We start from the raw sequence: 18866 nt of genomic DNA on the forward strand, positions 1-18866 counted from the left end.
AGGAAGCCCTTTCTGCATGTGGAGTTGCTTAAAAAGAACAAGATCGAAAATTCGTTAACAGGTTAAAGCTCGATTCAGAAGTTAACAGAAGTAGAGCCTGAACAAGCGTATGACTGGTACAGTTTCTGTTTGTATATTTCAGCTAGTTGCTATTACTTAAGTGGCCATTTGAATAAAAATGAAAATTAAAGTAGATTCTATTTAAGATAATGCAAAAAAAAAGTATTCTTTATTGCAGCTTTTGCTTAGATGTACATTCATTCATAACTGGGTGGAAGGTGAAAAAAGTGCTTAGTAGCTGCAGCTGAGGGAGGGAGGAAGATCTGGAGGTGACGGTGCCAGTTGTTTTGTGTACTGGGTGTGGGTTGCACAAGAGAGGGGAGGATGCCTGGAAATGGCAGGGAAGGTGAAAAGAGAGCTTGGCAGTTGCATGGGGGGGGGGGAGAGCAAGCAGGAGCACAGCCCCTAGTAAAAAAGCAAGGAAAAGAGTTAATCACCTGTCTAAATAGGCCATTGTCTTCATCGCATACATGTTATTTGAGTAGGATCCTTGCGACCATCTCATTCTGTGCATTTCTTTAAAAGTTTTGCATTGTCTCCCAGGCCATATTGGGGGAAGGCCGGCACAAGAATCTCCCTGCCCCAACCTTAACTAACTTGATGGGTAAAGAGACTGCCGTAACGTTTTGCAACCTCAAGCAGCTCCTTAAATTCTGTTGTGGCAGATATGGCACACAGATTACCCAACCTGCTCTGCTGCTTGAAAGCATGCATATCTAAGAGCAAGAGGAAATGCAAGAAAGGACATGTTTATGCGAATCTTGAATAGAATCTACTGCTCTAATTTCCTAGTAGTAGTGTGGCATCTTGCATTTTTTTTAAATTAGGAAATTGATTGTTTTTTTCAGCCAAGGCTAGGCAATGCAAGGGATAAGGAAAGTTGTGCACATGCTTGGCGCAAGCCAGTGTTGCCTAGCAACAGCCTGGCTGGGCTGTAATTTTGCAGCTGGACCGGCTGCCAGCATGGGTGAGTAATGGAGTCAGAGAAGTCAGGAGGCAGAGAGATCTCCCTTCTCTGCAAAAAAAAGGGTTCAGCAGAGGCATTGAAAGGAATTACGTATAGAGAGATAAAATAATTTTTAATAAGACAATTAGCAACTGAACTAAATAATGGCAGGGAGATGTGACAGTTTCAAGGCAGGGGATAAAAATACAAGTATGAAAGGAGATGGGGAGGAGAATTTATGGGAGGTGAGTAAAAACAGTTTGACAGGCATGCAGGGAGGAAACATAAAACACAGTCTTTTCGACTTAAAGCCTCTAAAGCAAGTTCTTCCTAAAATGGGGAGTGGATTCAGAGTACCTCCGCAGCTAATGTCTATATTTCATAGACTCATAGAAGTGGAAGGGACCACAAAGCTCATCTAGTCCAACCCCCTGCAATGCAGGAATTTTTAACCCAAAGTGGGGCTTGAACCCACAACCCCGAGATTAAGAGCCTCGCGCTCTATGACTGAGCTATCTCCCCCTCTCTCAAGACACTGCATGAGCCTCTGAAGTAAAATAAACATGAACACCTGAAATGAGAAGCCACCTGCTCCATCTGCCTGCATTGTTTTCAGAACCCAATGATGGCCATAGACTGCGGGCGCAATTTCTGCTGGGACCGCATTGCCCAGCGCTGCGAAAGGCCTAGTGCAAATGTGTTCTGCCTGCCTGCATTGCAGAAAGTGCTTTCCCTGGCAGAACCTCCAGCCCATCAGGCACCTGTGTAATATCAAAGAGTTGGCCATGCAGTGCAACATGCGGCAAGCAAAGGAGAACAAAAGCTGTGCAAGAGAAACCAGGAACCCCTGAAGCTCTGCGAAAAACGATCAAACATCCATCTGCGTGGTTTGCAACAGGTCCAGGGTGCATAAAGATCACAGCATGATTCCTATAGAGAGTTCACCAGGAGAAAATACATCAGTTCACCAGGAGAAAATACATCACTGTTTGCAAGATTTTGTCATTTAAATTAGATGTAGGGAAGCCAAGCTAGGATCTTCTGGCAAAAACAGAAGCTGAGAAGCAAAAGCTTGTGTTGGAATTGGAGAAGCTCCACCAATTTCTTGAGAAAGAAAAACAACTGTTAACCCAGCTGGATTGGGAAGGAGGAAGAAGAGCCATGTGGCTTAATTTTCTGAGATTTCCCCTAGGTAAAGGTAAAGGGACCCCTGACCATTAGGTCCAGTCATGGCCGACTCTGGGATTGCGGCACTCATCTCACTTTACTGGCCGGCATACAGCTTCCGGGTCATGTGGCCAGCATGACTAAGCCACTTCTGGCGAACCAGAGCAGCACACGGAAATGCCATTTACCTTCCCGCTGGAGCGGTACGTATTTATCTACTTGCACTTTGATGTGCTTTTGAACTGCTAGGTTGGCAGGAGCAGGGACCTAGCAAGGGGGGCTCACCCCGTCATGGGGATTCGAACCGCCGACCTTCTGATTGGCAAGTCCTAGGCTCTGTGCTTTAACCCACAGCGCCACCCGCATCGCTTTTGAGATTTCCCCTATCAGCACCCTAATCAATGAGCTGGAGCCGAAGTGTCAGGAGTTTCTAGCTGGGCTGCTGCAGGATATTGGAAATAACAGGTGCATTAGGGGCAAATTTCAGTTTCCGGCTCCACCCAGTTCTTCAGAGCTCAGTGCAGTGCATCAGGAATTCTCCAAAGAGAGAGTGCATCGCTGCAAGGTGAACTAAGGAAGTTGAGAGAGACTTTGACTGAACAAAAGTGGATACCTAAATGAGAATGTGATGCTGGACCCCGCAACAGCTCGCACTCGATTTATTGTGTTTGACAGTCAAAAAGCTGTTGCACGGGGAGCTGTCCTACAGCACTGGTAGATTCAAACCCACCCACTGTGTGCTTGGTTCTCAAGGATTAACATCAGGGAAGCATCAGTCGACAGTGGATGTGAGCAAGGGAACTTCCTGGGCTGCAGGTGTGGCCAGAGAATTTGTGAAGAGGAAAGGACTGCTGAATATTGCCCCTGAGGAGGGAATCATGGCCTGGGCCATGACCTCGGGCTGGGCAATACCTGCTTTTCAACATCAAAATAAACATTGCGATATTTCAATAATGCCTGAAGCTATGTAGAGGCAAAAATGGTGATGTCCTGGCAACTGCTACTACTTATGGGTCTGACTCTGAAACTGATAATTTTCTATTTAACCTTTAACATATTGTTACTACTGTTGTGCTACTTTAAACATTATCAGTACAATGGTACTATAGCCTGTTTTCTGTAAAATTAAAGGGGTAGAAAGAATCTAAATCTGATGGCTGGATAGCTCAGTTGGTTAGAGCGTGGTGCTAATGCTAAGGTTGCTGGTTCGAACCCCATATGGGGCAGCTGCATATTCCTGCATTGCAGGGGGTTGGACTAGATGATCCTCAGGGTCCCTTCCAACTCTGCACTTCTATGAAAAGACAAACGTTTACTCAATGATAGCATGCTTAACTAAACCATTAAAAATTTATGGAGAATATACATTTATGGAGAAATAGTACTGTTATGGAGATAAATAGTACTGTTCTATGCAGTTTTGTGGGCAAAGTCAAAAATCACAAAGGTAGTTGATTTAGAAAAAAAATTAAATAAACCTGCGTATGATTATAAATGTAATTTATTTTCAACAAATTCAAGAGTAGTTTAAGTCTACTTGCACCACCTGTGGGATGATGGCAGAATCGCAGAGTTGGAAGGGAGGAACCTCTGAGGGTCTTCTAGTCCAGCCCTCTGCAAGGCAGCAACCTCACTGATGCAGCCGTGATAGGCTGCCATCCAGCCTCTCCCGTAAGAGATCAAAGGCAGCCAGTTAAATCTCCCTCCCCCTTGACTTAACCCATTTGTGACACAAGGAACAAGAAGGCTGTAAGGGCATGGCAAAAATATGTGCTTTTTTCACTCCTGAGTAAAAAATTCCTGCGTTGCAGGGGGTTGGACTAGATGACCCCTAGGGATCCCACCCAACTCCACAATCCTACGAAATCCTGGCTTTGAGCCGCGGCGAGCTTCGCTTTACTTGGGAGGCTCTTCCCTAGCCCCGCCCCCGCTCTTGAGCAGGCAAACCAACCAACCAACCAGCTCCCGATCCTGCCAGGAAATCTTCCTGCTGAGCCGCAAGCAGCCAATCGCGGAGGACGTCCGCAGCACGAGCCGCTGCAGCCAACCGCAGCTCGCTTGCCCGGGCAGAGCAGCCAATAGTAGCTGGATCTTTCCCACACCTGACCTTGCTCGCTCGGCTCCGTTCTGATTCCGGCTGCGGCCGCTGACTCGCGCGCTTTCGAAACCTTAGGACTTTGCCCCCTCGAGCTGCGCCGGGCAGAGTTCTGTTTACGCAGGGCGCACAGGAGACGGGGATCTCCGTGAGTTTTGCACCTGCTCTTTCCAGCTAAGCGAACAGATCCCAGGGGTGTGTGGGGATCATCCCGGGGCAGTCCCCACGTGCCTCCTTCGCCCGAGTTCTCTTGCACAACTTCGAAGCTTCGCCCTCCCTCTGCAGGACTCTGATCCCCCTCCTAAGCTGCTCTTACTTCTTGCACCATGCCGAGTGGATTTCTCTCCCGGTGCTGCTAAGGAAACGCGTTCTTCCTCCCCGCAATGGCCGAGGCTCTGCGGTTGATAGCAGAGAAAGCTGGCTGTGTCGTCCGTGTTTCTCACGCGCGCGGATCTGTGCCCCAAGGACCCTGGAGTGGCAGCGGCGTCCTTTTGACGCCGGACCCGGCCATTGTCCTCTGCCATGGGTCCGTCTTCTCTCCTTTCCTCCTGCCAGCCGAGCACCAAGCCTGGGCCCAGAGTCGATTTCTGCTCCCTGATAGCTTCCCCCCGGACATCCAGATCCAAGTGCTTAGGCCAGCAGAATGCAGTCTTAAAGCTCCCAATAGGAACTGGCTAGGCGGAGATCTGGTGGGAAACACCCCAGCCTTGAGATTCAACCCGCTTTCAAATTGGCACGAGACACCCAGCGGCCTTCGCTGCCACAAGGCCAAACTCATCATGATGCTGCCCTGTGTGCCCTTCCAGGATGCTTTCTCCAAACTCTTCAACTCCACCGAACAGTGGCGTTTTGGCACAGAGCTGGAGGTTGAAGAGGAATCCAGCGCCCCGGAAGACGAGGCACGTTCCCTGCCCTGGTTTGCCCTGCTGAGGGTCTTGGATGGCGATTCCCATGGTGTGGGTGGGGTGAGCTGCGTGGCGGCCGAAACGCTGAGGAAGGGAGACCCAGTCTTCGCCTGTGGCTCCCCGTTTGGCTCCTTCTGCCCGGACATCTTCATGAACACCCTCAGCAAAGGGATCGTGAGCAACACATCTGGAGAAAGCAACGCCCTAATCCTGACCGACGCTCGCTGCTTGCCCGGCACCGAAGGGGGCGGCGTCTATGCGCTATCAGAAACTGGCTTTCACTTGGTCGGGATAATCGTAGCTCCGCTTTGCTGGAAATCCAGCGAATGGGTTGGTCTAACTCTGGTTTGTGCCGTCAACAGTATTCTACATTGCATCCGGAGCGCCCTGTCTGGGCCTCACCAGGCTCTGAAAACGTGGCTGAACCCCTTGGAACTTGTGGCCAAGTCTCACGGAAAGACGGTGGCCAGAGACGGACCACATCAGCAAATGCTGGCTGCTGTGGTTTTGGTGGAACGGGGCCTCACCTGGGGATCTGGTGTGATCCTGAACTCAAGACTGGTGTTGACCTGTCGACACGTGGCCAACGGCGCAACAAGTGTCTGCGTTAGGTTGCAGCCCAGCCACGGAAAGTATGTTTGGATTCTCACCTGTATTGAGAGATGCTGAGGTCAAGTTCTGTTTGTTTTGCTGCATCTTCTAGACTCTGCAAGATTTGACACTTGAGCATTCAAACCTGCGCTGCTCAGTCAACAGGGTAGACCTGGGTTTCTTAGTGGGCTTGAGCCACAGGGGTGAGCAGTCTGGGTATTTGTCAGATATTGATCTTGTAGAGAAGCAAATCACACAGCACCTAGAATCCCCATTCAGTGCACTATATTAGAAATTGAGAAACCATCACCTGTGAATTGGAAAGAGATAGTAAACTTGAGTGTCAATATAGTGGACACTTCCTTTAAAAAGGAATTCTGTTCGCTTCATATTTTTACAGAGCCACGTGGGGCACTCGTCGTGTGCCCATAACTCCGATGCTTTCATACATGGCTAGGTCATATTTGCAGCAGTGTGCATCTTCCAAGGAGAGTGGTGCCTCGGGTTAAGAACTTAATTCATTCTGGAGGTCTATTCTTAACCTGAAACTGTTCACAAACTGAAGCACTACTTTAGCTAATGGGGTCTGCCGCTGCCGCTGCCCGATTTATGTTCTCATCCTGAAGCAAAGTTCTTAACCCGAGGTAATATTTCTGGGTTAGCGGGGTCTGTAACCTGAAGTGTCTGTAACCCGAGGTACCACTGTATATGCACTCTGGGGAGTCAGGATTGTCCATGTTGTGGGAAATGTATGTTTGCCACTGGGTATGTTGACTATTTCTGAATGTGCAGATCAACCCAAATGTGGATAACTCAGTGAGACTTGTTTCTAACACACTTCACAGAACATCATGAAAAACATAGTGGTGTGGCTCTCATTTATGCTGACAGTGCTTGTTTAAGAGAGTTTCCCAAAGGATTTCATCATCTTAATAGTTAGGCCAGTTGAGCAATGCCAAAAATCCTGGCTTATTGCAAGTATCTGTATCTGCTGTCTCCTTAACGCTTCCTTCTGTTTGCTCCTAGGAGTTCTGTAGCTAAAGGGAAAGTGGTGTTTGCTACCAAGGACTCTTCTCCCTATGATGTAGCACTGGTAGAATTAGAAGATGACCTGCCCACTTCTACAGAGCCCGTCCTGGCATCAGAGTTTTACAAAGGTGAGAACCGGACACTCCGCCCATCTCCTTTGGGTCACTGCCCATTGGGTGTTGTGGTTTTATTGTGGGGAATAAACCAAAGACCCTATAACATTCTGCCTACTAAATCATTTTGATATGGGCTGTTCTATTGAAAGTGGTATTAAAAAAATATCTTGCTAGACTCCTTCCCCTGAGTAACCTCTGTTGAGCAAGTACAAAGTCTAAGCTTTGAAACCATTTTGGGGTGTGAATATGTCCCCGTTGTGCCTCCCCCCTCCCACACAGCAACAGCTGGTATAGCTCAGTCAGTAGAGCACGAGACTCTTAATGTCACAGTCAAATGTCACAGTCGTGGGTTCAAGCCCTACAGTGGGCAAAAGATTCCTACATTTTAGCGGTTTAAGACTATGTGGCCCTCGTGGTCCCCTCCCTCTACAATTCTATGATTCTATAATTCTGTGAATAGTTGGATTAGATGATGGATTCAGTTCAAGTGACCAAAATCAATCAATCAATCTTTATTATGGTCCATAGACCCAACAAATCGTTACAAAACAATGCACAATTCAGACATTCTACCTCCAGGTTAAACAAGCATTTTGTTCAGACTTAAAGGTACTGATCATTGCATGCTATAGTAGTCCCAATCTTTAAGAGTACGTTAAGAAAGGTACCCTCCAATTATAGGCCAATTAGCCTGCTTTCAATAATTGGGAAGCTGTATGCCCGATTCCTCAGTAGCAAACTGACAACTTTTCTAAATGAACATAATATACTATCTGAAGCCCAGGCAGCCTTTCGCGAGAACCATTCAACATCAGACCACTGTCTAATGCTGTCCTTCCTAGCCAAGAAGTATACCAGGCCTCTACAGGGTAAACTCTTCGTGGCCTTCATGGATCTGAAATCAGTGTTTGATTCCATCCCCAGATCCCAGCCATGGTCCGAATTAAATGTGACCAAAATCAATACAATATGTTGCCTGTGGCAAGCAGGGCCGTTGCTTTCTGTACTTCATTTTTTTATTAAATCTTATTAAATTAATTATTAAATTAAACTCTTATTTACAATACAAATCTCCTGTTTTGGGAAGTCTAGGAAGTCACTGGAAAGAGATTGGAGACTTAGTATAATGTTGCACCATGGATCATGGTCTCCAAGGAAGATGGGGATGAAGTGTTGATGGCAAGTCTTGCTGGCTTCCGTTGTGGCTTGCTTCTGAGCTCTCCTGGATTTATTGTTGAGAGTTCTTGTAGGATTTTGTCTTGTTTCTCCCCACTGGGAACTGTGCATCTCAGAACTGCTTCCCACGTTGCAAAGAAACAGGGAAACGGAAAGCACAAACAGCAACTTCCGTTGGGTGGTAAGGGCGATTTGTGGGTCTTCTTCCTTGCAGAGACTTGGGAGTTTTGCCATCTCTCTGTGATACACAAAGTGGACTTTTTGTGCAGTTTTTCACTGCTTTGGTTTGTGCTCTTCATGCAGGAGAAGATGTGAGTATCGTTGGTTTTGGCGTCTTTGGCCAGGCCTGCGGCCCATCGGTAACATCTGGGATCCTGTCAGCAGTCATTACTGTAGAAGATGAGCCTGTGATGCTTCAGGCAACCTGTGCAGTTCATGGTGGCTCCAGCGGGGGAGCCCTGTTCTCCACACACAGTGGGAAACTCCTAGGTACAGCCTCTTTCTCCTTGTTCCTTGCTCTCCCATGATATGTAGGCGTAGGGATTGGTGCAAGGATGGAATCCTGTAATCTCATTCTTGCTGCTGTGAGGAAAGCAAGTTCCTAGTCCTTAGTGTGCAGTGAGCTGGGTTAAGTGTGGAAGCAGTACTTGGTGAAATCTTGTTCAAGGCTGCTAACATTTAAACAACATTGGTCTCCAACACTGTCTCTGTGTGCATGGGATGGATTTCTCCTAGTGCAGAACCTTCCTCTCTTCCCACTTACAGCCCTCACCCACCCTCAAAATCTTCTCTGAAGTGTGGGGGGACTAGCAGATTTTGGGGGGAACATCATGGTGGCTGCAAGGCGAGGAGGGTGGAGCGAAATCCCACCACCCAATTTTAGAGAATTTCCCATGCAGCCCCATACAATGCATCTCCTCACTGTTGAGGGGGCCCCTTCTAACCCTCTGCAGAGGGTTTTAGGAAGTGGAAGAGAAAGGTGGCTGTTGTGAGCTCACACAACCCTTTTTACATCCCGGCAGATTAAAAGCAGCAGTTCAATAGGCCGAATGCCTGCCGAAAGGAAATGTCTGTGGGTAGTGGAGACCAGGCAATTGGACAGGGCCAAATGGGTCTCTCGTGGTAGAGACTTCCCAGAGTCTAGGACCAGCTACAGAAAAGGCCATGTAAATCAAATGCAAGGAGGAGCTGGGTTCTTTATCCCAATGATGCATGCCTGGGTATGGCGTGATTCATAATCCTCATTTGTCTTTGCCAAGCCAAAGTACATTACACAACTTTCTCACACACATGCACTGAGCCTTTGATAATTGGTTGTGTGTAGCAATGCTCTTGATGGGTTTTTATTCTTGCCAACCGTATCACGGAGGCAGGTTTGTTGTGGAGTGATTTTATCTCTCGATTGCAACCATGTTTGCAACCAAGAGCTTTGCAGGATGAAGCTCTTTTATTCCTCTGAATTATGAGATCCCCTTTTTAAATAACAGACTCTAGTTGCACAAGATTTCCTCAAGGTCCTCTCCACCCGCTTCCTTGCTCAAATACTTGTTTAAGTAGCCACTTCTTTGCAATTTGATTTTGGGTTCTCCAGATGTTTGGGAATACCTAATGTTTTTTCCCCAACGGCAGGTATCGTTGCCAGCAACACAAGGGATAACAGCATAGGAGTGACGTACCCTCACCTGAACTTCAGCATTCCCATCACCGTTCTGCAGCCGGCCCTCTTGGAATACCTTCATAGCAGAAGCCTGTGCGGCTTCCGGGAACTAGACAGAGTGAGTCACAAGATCCAGGTGGTGTGGAGACTCCAAAGAGAGCCTGTGGAGGGACCGCTCAGCAAGCTCTGAAGAACTTCAGAAGAGAGAAGAAAAGCATTGTTTATCCATGCCCTGGCTGAGCTATAGCTAGATCAGGGCGGTCCAACTTCTCAGACAAGGTCGGCCGCAAAAAGTGCTTGTAGGCCACACATTGCCTTGTCATGCAGGTGAGGGGAGAAAGGCCTAAATTTGACACACATACACCCCCCTCCGGCCCTCGTGTTGCCTTCCCAAAGCTGGCTAAACAAGGCGCCAGAGTCCTAGAGCCCTTCCATCTCCTTCCCAAAGCTTGGAAAGCGATAACTAGGCTTTGGGAAGGAGGAAGGAGAACTCTAGGTACCTGTCAGAGACCTCAGGCCTCCTTCCCAAAGCCCAGTGCCTCCTGACCTGGCTTTGGGAAGGCAGTGTGAGAACCAAAGGGGACGGCAAAAGGCATTGAGGGCCACATGCAGCCCTTCGGCCTATATTATTGGGCCAATGAACCATGCTTATGGGTGGGCTTGAAATCAGCTTTCCTTGGCTGATTTCAGTAGGGCTGAACCTTTTGCCCTTGTTTCCCATCATGCACCTCGCTGTGTCCTTCGCTTCTCCAAATCTCACTCGAGCATCTAAACGCCCCCTGTTTCTCTTGAGCTCGTCTCTGCCTTCTCTTCCTTGCTGGGGGGCTCTCTCCTGCAAACCTCTGTGTGCTGTTTCCACCTGTCTTCTGCCCGTTCTTTTTCTAAACCCACCTTTTCTGCAGACTTCGCTCAGCAGTTGTCTTCTGTGCTCCCCTGGGAAGGGGAACCTCTGGCTCTCCTGAGGTTGTTAAGACTGCAGCTCTCATCAGCCGCAGTCAGCATGTCAAGGATCCAGTGATCAAGGATGATGGGAGTTAGCCTGACAACATCTGGTGGTGGTGGGGTATCCCCTCCCTGTCTTGCCACTTCTCACAAAAAAAACCCCCCTATGTTCTCTCTCTCACACAAACAGAATCACAGATTTTGTACACATTTGCATTTGGTTATATGTATCCCCTGATACCCTTTCCCTTTCCTTCCTCTGTTGCCTTTATGCACGGATGAAATTTCTACTGTAAGCTCCTGGAGGCTGCCTGAATTTTGATTATATAAATAAACAATAACATAACTACAGTCCTAGCATTCTATACGAAGCTATATGACATCTTTTATTAGTTGGTTGTTGTGTCCCTGCTTGCCACCAGGTGGTGCCACTGTTCCAAACACTTATGTAGATAGACTGTGTTCTAGCAGTGTCTGTGTTTTTTCCCCCCATTCCAGTTTGCTGAAATTGCTTTTTAAGTTTTCAGTCAATAACCTTTTATGCAGAAGTTGTTTGCCGCTGTCTCTTGTGTGCAAAACGAAATGAGCTTATTTCAGCTGCTCCCTCTTGCCCGTTCTCTCTGGATCGTTCATTCGTAACAGAATTGAATATTTAGGAGGAACATAGATAATGGTTCTTTTTTCTCAACAAGCCCAGTGCTTAGCCACAGAGAAGAGGTGGGCTTTTAGAGGCCCTGACTGTGCCCAGGGAGATCAGTTCTCTTTCAATGATGGCATGTGTTCTCCCTTCTCTGACGGGGTCCGTGTTGCTTCTGAATGCCAGCGGCTAGGAATTGGGGGTGGAGAGAAAGTCTGGTTGCTCTCAGGTGCTTTTTTTAGGCTCCCCATAAGCATCTACTTGGCCCCTGTGAGAGCCGTGTGCTCAACTAGAGACCTGATCCATCAGAGCTGCTCTTATTTTCCACTTGTGCTTTCATGGACAAGTAAACAAAAAACAAACTCTGCAAGCCCTGCTTGTATTCTCAGCACGAGATTGTGCTGCAATAATAGAACAGTAGCTCGCCCCCCCCCCCCCAATGTAGTGCTCAAGGGGACTCGTGGGTGCTCATGTCCGCTTCTTAAAAAGAGAAGGTAAAGGGCAACGCTGCTCTCCACTTCTCGGCAAAAGACGGACTCAAACCATTCTTCTATTTTCCCTTTCCTCTTCCTTGGGGATGAAATGGACCAGGCCAGCAGGGCAGTCTTAGCTCATTTCATTCCTCTGTCAACTCAGAGAAGGCCAGGAAAAGGATTGCAATTTATAGAAGCAGGCCTTCCGCGCTGTGTTATGTTCATTCAGTTTCCAGTGCTGAAACTCAACAAACAGTTGTTTGGAGGGGCAGGGGAAGTTGTGCTGCATAATTATTTTTCTGAACACAGCTTGCACAGTATACCGTATTTTTCGTCCCATAGGACGCTCCGTCCCATAGGACGCACCTAGTTTTTTTGGGGGGAAATAAAGGAAAATTTTTTTTCCTTTATTTCCCCCCCCCCCCCAAAAGCAGTTCGGGGAAACCGAACCAGGTCGAGGAACGGCGCTGCGCCTCCCTGAGCTTGTGGGGCTGGCCGATGTCTGCCTCAGGCGCAGGCTGCTATCCGCAGCGTGGGGAGCCCTGCGGGGAACCCCTGCAGGGCTCCCCACGCTGCGGATGTGCTCCCGAAGCGCCGGGCGCTCTGCTTTCAGGGCGCCCAACGCTCCAGGAAGCAGGCTGCTATCCGCAGCCTAGACATCCCTGCCGGACCTCCTGCAGGGCTGCCCAGGCTGCGGATGTCTTCCTGAAGCCTGGAGAGCGAGAGGGGTCGGTGCGCACCGACCCCTCTCGCTCTCCAAGCTTCAGCGAAAGCCTGCATTCGCCCCATAGGACGCACCCAGATTTCCCCTTCATTTTTGGAGGGGAAAAAGTGCGTCTTATGGGGCGAAAAATACGGTACATCTTGCTGTTGAGTGCGTTCAAGCCACGCTATGAATTTCTAATAGAAATGGTGTAGAGCAGGGGAATGAACTTTTACTGCTGGCTTCAGAGCATCTCCCCTCCTCACCTGTAGGAAAAGTTCACAGCCAGCGCAGTAAACAGCACTTTGCATCTGACAGGCTGAGATCCCCTGAATTTCTGTCTTGGAGGGGCTTTGACAAATAAGTGGTATAGCTTCATAGAATCCATTGATCTGGGGAGCTCATATGAGCAAAGTACTAAGGATAGGAGATGGTATGTGTGATGCCCATTTATCTCGCAGTCTCCTTGAGACAAATGTCCACACAAGGAGCTCCACCGCTGTTGAAGAAAATGAAGACTTCTCGAAATGGTCTCGCCAGCAAGTATAGCTCCTTCTCCCTCGAGCCATAAATATCTCTTGCTGCAGCCACTTCTTCCAGACACAGTGCAGAAGAAAAATACTGTGTGTTCTTAAAAGGATGGTAGAAGTAGTTTGAGAGTTTTTTACCACTTGAGTTGTGTAGAGAGGGGAAGAGGCCAACATTTAAATCTATGTGGCTCCTGCTAGGAAGAAAAAGAAGAAGAGTTTGGATTTGATATCTCGCTTTATCACTACCCGAAGGAGTCTCAAAGCGGCTAACAATCTCCTTTCCCTTCCTCCCCCACAACAAACACTCTGTGAGGTGAGTGAGGCTGAGAGACTTCAGAGAAGTATGACTAGCCCAAGGTCACCCAGCAGCTGCATGTGGAGGAGTTGGTGGTCCTCACCACCCCTTGGGGGAGCAAATTCTGTAGGCTAAACACTCTGCTCCTGTTCTGTAAAATTATAAATAGGATTGTGATGGTATAGGCAGCAGGGGAAGCAATTAAGAATCACTTGGTGGACCCTAGCAACGTTGTCGTCCAACGGAGTGGGCCTGGTTTAGATTCATAAACAGAGGCAGAGTTAGATCATAGAATCGTAGGCTTGGAAAGGACCCTGAGGATCGCCTAAGTCCTACCCCCTGCAATATGCAGCTGTCCCATACGGGGATCGAACCTGCAGTCTTGGCGCTATCAGCACCATGCTCTAACCAACTGAGCCGTTCAGGCTTATGCCTGTTACCCCCTTGCTTGTGGATTCTGCTATATGGCTCTCCATGCCACCACCTGTGTTTTTCTGCAACTAGTCACACATTAAAATCTTGTTTTATGCAGCGAGGCCTGGATCAAAGCTGGAAAGGTATACTATCCTGATCTTTTATTTTGCAGAACTGAATGCTGGATTTTTTCCTCGTCTGAGGAATGACTTCTCAGTGTAAAAGCAGTGAGTGGACACTAACTTTGGAACATGCGTACAATGCAATAGACGCTACACAGGTGAACAGTACAGTCCTATACACTCAAAAGTAAACCCCACCAAGTCCACTGGGGCTTACTCCCAAGCATGTAGTATTGTATACGACTGCAGCTGAGGAAGACCATTCGAACATTCCTTCCGAAAACATCCTTTGTCATTCACAGGATTTTGGTTGCCAGTTGTCCTGTTCCCCGCTGCCTGTGGGAAGCCCCCAAGCAGGACTGGAGGAGAACAGCCTCCTTCTGCCCATGTTCCTCACCTAGTATTTGCAAGCATGCTGCTTCAGATCATGGAGGAAATGCAGGTCTGTCTTGACAAGCACCCAGGAGTAGTAGCCTTATCCTCCATTCATTTGTCTTATCCAGGGTTTCCCAAACTTGGGTCTCCCGCTGTTTTTTGGACTACAGCTCCCATCATCCCTAGCTAGCAGGGTCAATGGTCAGGGATGATGGGAGTTGTGGTCCAAAAAACCATTGGGAGACCCAAGTTTGGGAAACCCTGGTCTAATCTAAGGTTGCCAGATTTTTTTCAATGAATACGGAGACATCATACATACATACATACATACATACTACATACTACATATTCGGGACGATGTTGCAGAGATGGCGGTGGCAGAGGGGCAGCCCACCTTGTCCTCAACCGCCACGTTTCCCCTTCCTCCAAGGCTTCTATCTCCTTTCTCCATGAGCCTGGGCAGCCCATGAGTTGTTGGTTCTTTGGTGGTGGTGGGGAAGTGGTGCGCAGTGGGTCAGGCATGGAAGGCGGAGAAGGAGGGCTGAGAGCGGTGGCGATGGCAAGGCTCGGGCAGCGCCTTGCCTCCCCTCCCATCGGAGCAGCCCCAATCCCATTCCTACTCGCGTGCAAGCAGGAGGGGCAGGGATCCCTCAGCTGGGAAGGGAGGCTTCACACTGCCTTTCGGAGCAGCCCCGTCCCAGCTCCTACTTGCGTGCAAGCAGGAGGGGGCAGGGGTCTCTCAGGCAGCTCAATGCCTCCGAGCAGCCCCAATCCCATTCCTACTTATGTGAAAGCAGGAGGGGGCGTGGATCTCTCAGCTGGGAAGGGAGGCTTCCCATTGCCTAGGCTTCTCAAACGGCTTAATGCAAGGCAGCATTGCATCACCACACTTTGCAAACCATGACTGCTGATTTTGTTGCACATCTGATCTGTACGCTGTGCAGCTTCGTTTGCAAAGGGAGCACCTTGCTGGAGGGCCAGTTTGCGCACAGCTTGTGGATAATTGTGAACTGAAGCCCCCAGGGACCTTCGAGCTGGACCTACTCTTAATGCCCTCCCTTTTGCCTTTTACTGCTTCTCCTGCCATGGAAACCATCAGAAAGCAGCCCTGCCAAGTTCCTAAACTGCGGGGTAAGCTGTGACTTCCGATCGCACGCACTAGGGGGCAGTGTGGTCCTTCGGCAGCTCCGCTCTGCCGGCCTCCAATCTCAGCCTATGCCAGCAGCAGCCTATAGAGCTGCAGAGTGTTCATTTTGTGCAAATGGTGTGATCAAAGCGCAACATGGGGCTGCTGCTCTTTTGCCGGCTCTTAACAGCCACGTGATGGGCAGCAACCCCGCGTTCTCTTTGTCCTGGGGTGGAATCCCAATTGCCTGGCCCACTTTCTGCAGAGGCCTTAGGGGTTGTTTCAACGTTGATGTGAGTTTCTGGAGTTATCCTTCCTCTGGCTTCACCCCCCACTTGCTGGTGTGAGATTTGATTCATGGAATCGTAAGAGCTCAAAAGGGTTCTTTGGGATCAAAGGACAAGCACCCTGTTTTGCTTTCAAACCAGGGCTAGCTCTGGTCTTGTTAACTATAAAACCAATGTACTAGCACAGTCACTAAATAAATACTGGGGAGAGGAAGCTTGGAAGAGTGAGAGTAAGGAGGATGTTGCAAGTAGCATGTGGTGCAATTCTAGGCATATCTACTCGGGAGTCCTAACGACTTCCGTGGGGTTGCCTGCCAAACAGGCTGGCCTAGGAGTATTGCAACCTGCCTGCCTCACCTGTAAAACACAGGAGGGTGTGGCGCTGGAATCCCTGCAGTCCAAGAATGCCCTCTTGTGTGGTCTGATAGGCCTCTTCTGATGACTGAGGAGTTATGCTTCTCCATTGACTTGCCCATCATGATGTCCTATTATTATTATTATTATTATTATTATTATTATTATTATTATTATTCCCCACCCATCTGGCTGGGTTTCCCCAGCCACTCTGGGCAGCACCCAACAGAATATTAAAAACACGGTAAAACTTGAAACATTAAAAACTTCCCTAAACAGGGCTGTCTTCCGATGTCTTTAAAAAGTCAGATAGTTGTTTATTTTCTTGACATCTGGTGGGAGGGTGTTCCGCAGAGCGGGTGCCACTGCCGAGAAGGCCCTCTGCCTGGTTCCCTGTAACCTCACTTCTTGCAGGGAGGGAATTGCCAGAAGGCCCTCGGAGCTGGAGCTCAAGTGTCTGGGCTGAACGATGGAGGTGTCAAAAGAGATGAGCAAAGAGGCTTTTGCTTAGCTAATTAATGGAAGTCGCGGGATCTTCTTAAAGAACAAAAACTATTTTTAAAAAAACAAAGTTGGGATAGAGAGAAAAGAGCCCAGATTCCAGCCTTTCATTCATTTGGGGGGTGAGGGAAAATTTAAATAACTTGACTTCCAAGAATGGAAAGAAATTTCCATGTAGTTTTGAAGGGATGTCTAAATTCCTCATGCACCTTGATTAGCAGCCTGCTTATACCCACAGGATCACAGAACCATAGAGTTGGATGGGACCCCAAGGGTCATCTAGCTCAACCCCATGCAATGCAGGAATCTCAGCTAAAGCATCCGTGACAGATGGCCACCCAACATCTGCTTAAAAACCTCAAAGGAAGGAGAGGCTGTCACCTTCCGAGGGGGACCGTTCCGCTGTTAAGCAGCTTTTACTATCAGAAAGTTTTTCTGTATGTTTAGTCGGAAACTCCTTGTAACTTAAATCCATTGATTTGTGCCCTGCCCTCCAGAACAGGAGAAAAACAAGCTAGCATCATCTTCCACATGGCAGCCATTGAGATAGTAGAAGATGGCTATCATATCAGTCTCCTGTTTTCCAGACTCAACAGCTGTTTTGAGAATTGGCCCTGAATCTAGCATATTGTTTTGTAAAACGGGCTTACCTGGCAACTAGGTCATAACATTTTAACATGGGGTAGAAAACCTCTCATTATCCCTGTCCGTTGAGCATGCTCTCTGGGGCTGATGGGAGTTCAACAACACCTGGAGGGCCACAAATTCTCTCTTCTCTCTCTCAAAATACAATTGTGTGAGCTTCTACACACACACACATTCAAATTGCCACGATTATTTCTTAAAGGTTAGGCAGTAGGTTACCAACTTATTCCTCAGTCCCTGTGCCTGAAACAGCTGCTTGTTCTGCAGAGGCTGGCAGACATTTGCTACCTAATGGAGACGTGTCAACCAGAAGTCGTTTTTGTCTCTGCCGTGTAAAGTGTTCCCTCCTCATTTCTGCAGATCAGGCCGGCACTAAAGGCGCAAGAGCATGCTGGCCTGGGGTTCTTTTTCGGTCAGTTGGCAACCCTATGCAACAGGAAGGCTTGGTCGCTGCTAGGGGAAGGCGGCCTCATCTTGCCACCCTGTAAGGAAAGTTGTTTCCAAGGAAACAAGCTTAGGACCTGCATCCTTCAATTGCCTTCCTTTCAGTGACTGCACGAAATCACCTCCAAGGAGCAAACAGGCAAATATGCTATAGAGGTTGTGAATCAGCTCTAAGCTCACTACACAACTGTTGTTTTCATCTGCCAAATCCAGTTTCCTTCCGTCTCGGGAGACCTGACACAGACTTTACCTTTATGAAATCCTGGCTCCGTGTGTCCTAGTTTTCCTAGCACCTCGCTGGATTTATGGAGCTGATGAGATTCTTGGCTCTGCCAGCTTTGCTTCGAGCCGCCCTTGCTCATTCCTACGACCCATATTTCAGGTGCTGGACGGCTTCTGCAAGGGAGGAGGCAAAATTAGATTCAGAGCAGTTGAAAGGATGGTAGTATATTGTGCCTGTCTAGGTGCTCTTTTAAGTTTGGGCTCGGGAGTGAATTTACTGCTTGTTATTGTGGATATTATTCCGTCTGATGTATTTGTGTAGCCTCCCACCAAAGAGGATTTGTGGGTGCCCTGCAATGTTCCAAGTTCAAACTGTGCTGCTTTGTATTTCTGGTACTCTGGGGCTGCAGGAATTGGAAGGGAAGAATAAAGCATCACATCCTATCCTGTATATTTGGGTCAGGGGAAGAATGATGTGGGGTGGGATCTCGCAGCATCAGCTGTGACCCCTGCAATTCACTGGGCCAGGTTCTGCTTGTTTCAGGGGTGGGGAACTGGGGACACCCCCCCCCAGTCCTGTTTGGACTCCACTTCCCATCGTCCCTGACCATTGGGCATGCTGGCTGGGACTGGTGAGAGGCAGACTCCTGCAAGGCCCGAGTGCCACAGGTTGCCCACCCCCGATTTGCAGGCAGTAGGAAACAGCACAGCTGCTCAGTTGGGAGACCACAAGACTCTTAAAACAAAACAAAACCACTTCACGTTAATGCGGGAGTGTTGGACCTTTGGCCCTCCAAGTGCCGCTGAACTATAACTCCCACCTGCCCCAGCCAGCTGGCCAGGGATGAGGGAAGCTGGTGCCCAATGACAGACACACCTGCAGCCCAGCCATTGCCCTGGCTGCCTGCGGAAACTGAGCAGAGCGATCTGTCGCTTCCCCAGCTTGTTGTTTTGCCTTGCCGGTTCAGTGTTAGGCACTGGAGGCCACATCAGCCGGATGGAGGCTTCGGAAAGCGACAGCCCGTCACCACTCAAGGGACAGGGAAGACGCTAC

The 18866-nt window shown here is 48.7% G+C and overlaps 1 protein-coding gene and 2 pseudogenes across 3 annotated transcripts; all 3 read left to right on the top strand.

Moving 5' to 3' along the window:
- The first annotated feature begins 1023 nt into the window (after nt 1–1023).
- Nucleotides 1024–2374, top strand: LOC310844499 (zinc finger protein RFP-like; annotated as a pseudogene). Its single transcript has 2 exons — nt 1024–1027; nt 1591–2374. The product of its transcript is annotated as a zinc finger protein RFP-like (transcript).
- A 130-nt stretch (nt 2375–2504) lies between these two features.
- On the top strand, nt 2505–3144 carry LOC310844500 (E3 ubiquitin-protein ligase TRIM7-like; annotated as a pseudogene). The gene has a single exon. The product of its transcript is annotated as an E3 ubiquitin-protein ligase TRIM7-like (transcript).
- Nucleotides 3145–4289: 1145 nt separating this feature from the next.
- On the top strand, nt 4290–11035 carry TYSND1 (trypsin like peroxisomal matrix peptidase 1). The gene is made up of 4 exons (XM_083740711.1): nt 4290–5805; nt 6791–6921; nt 8389–8574; nt 9715–11035. Exons 1-4 carry the CDS (start codon nt 4652–4654, stop codon nt 9930–9932), a joined length of 1689 nt encoding a protein of 562 aa, XP_083596837.1. The 5' UTR covers nt 4290–4651; the 3' UTR covers nt 9933–11035.
- Nucleotides 11036–18866: the final 7831 nt, after the last annotated feature.

This window comes from Podarcis gaigeae (assembly GCF_964106915.1).
Source record: "Podarcis gaigeae genome assembly, chromosome: 5".
Classification (NCBI taxonomy): domain Eukaryota; kingdom Metazoa; phylum Chordata; class Lepidosauria; order Squamata; family Lacertidae; genus Podarcis; species Podarcis gaigeae.

Coding starts and splice junctions, on each gene's coding strand:
- TYSND1 (XM_083740711.1), top strand. CDS start 4,652: ATGGCCGAGGCTCTGCGGTTGATAGCAGAGAAAGCTGGCTGTGTCGTC. Junction 5,806..6,790: donor TTGCAGCCCAGCCACGGAAA/GTATGTTTGGAT, acceptor GTTTGCTCCTAG/GAGTTCTGTAGCTAAAGGGA. Junction 8,575..9,714: donor ACACAGTGGGAAACTCCTAG/GTACAGCCTCTT, acceptor CCCCAACGGCAG/GTATCGTTGCCAGCAACACA.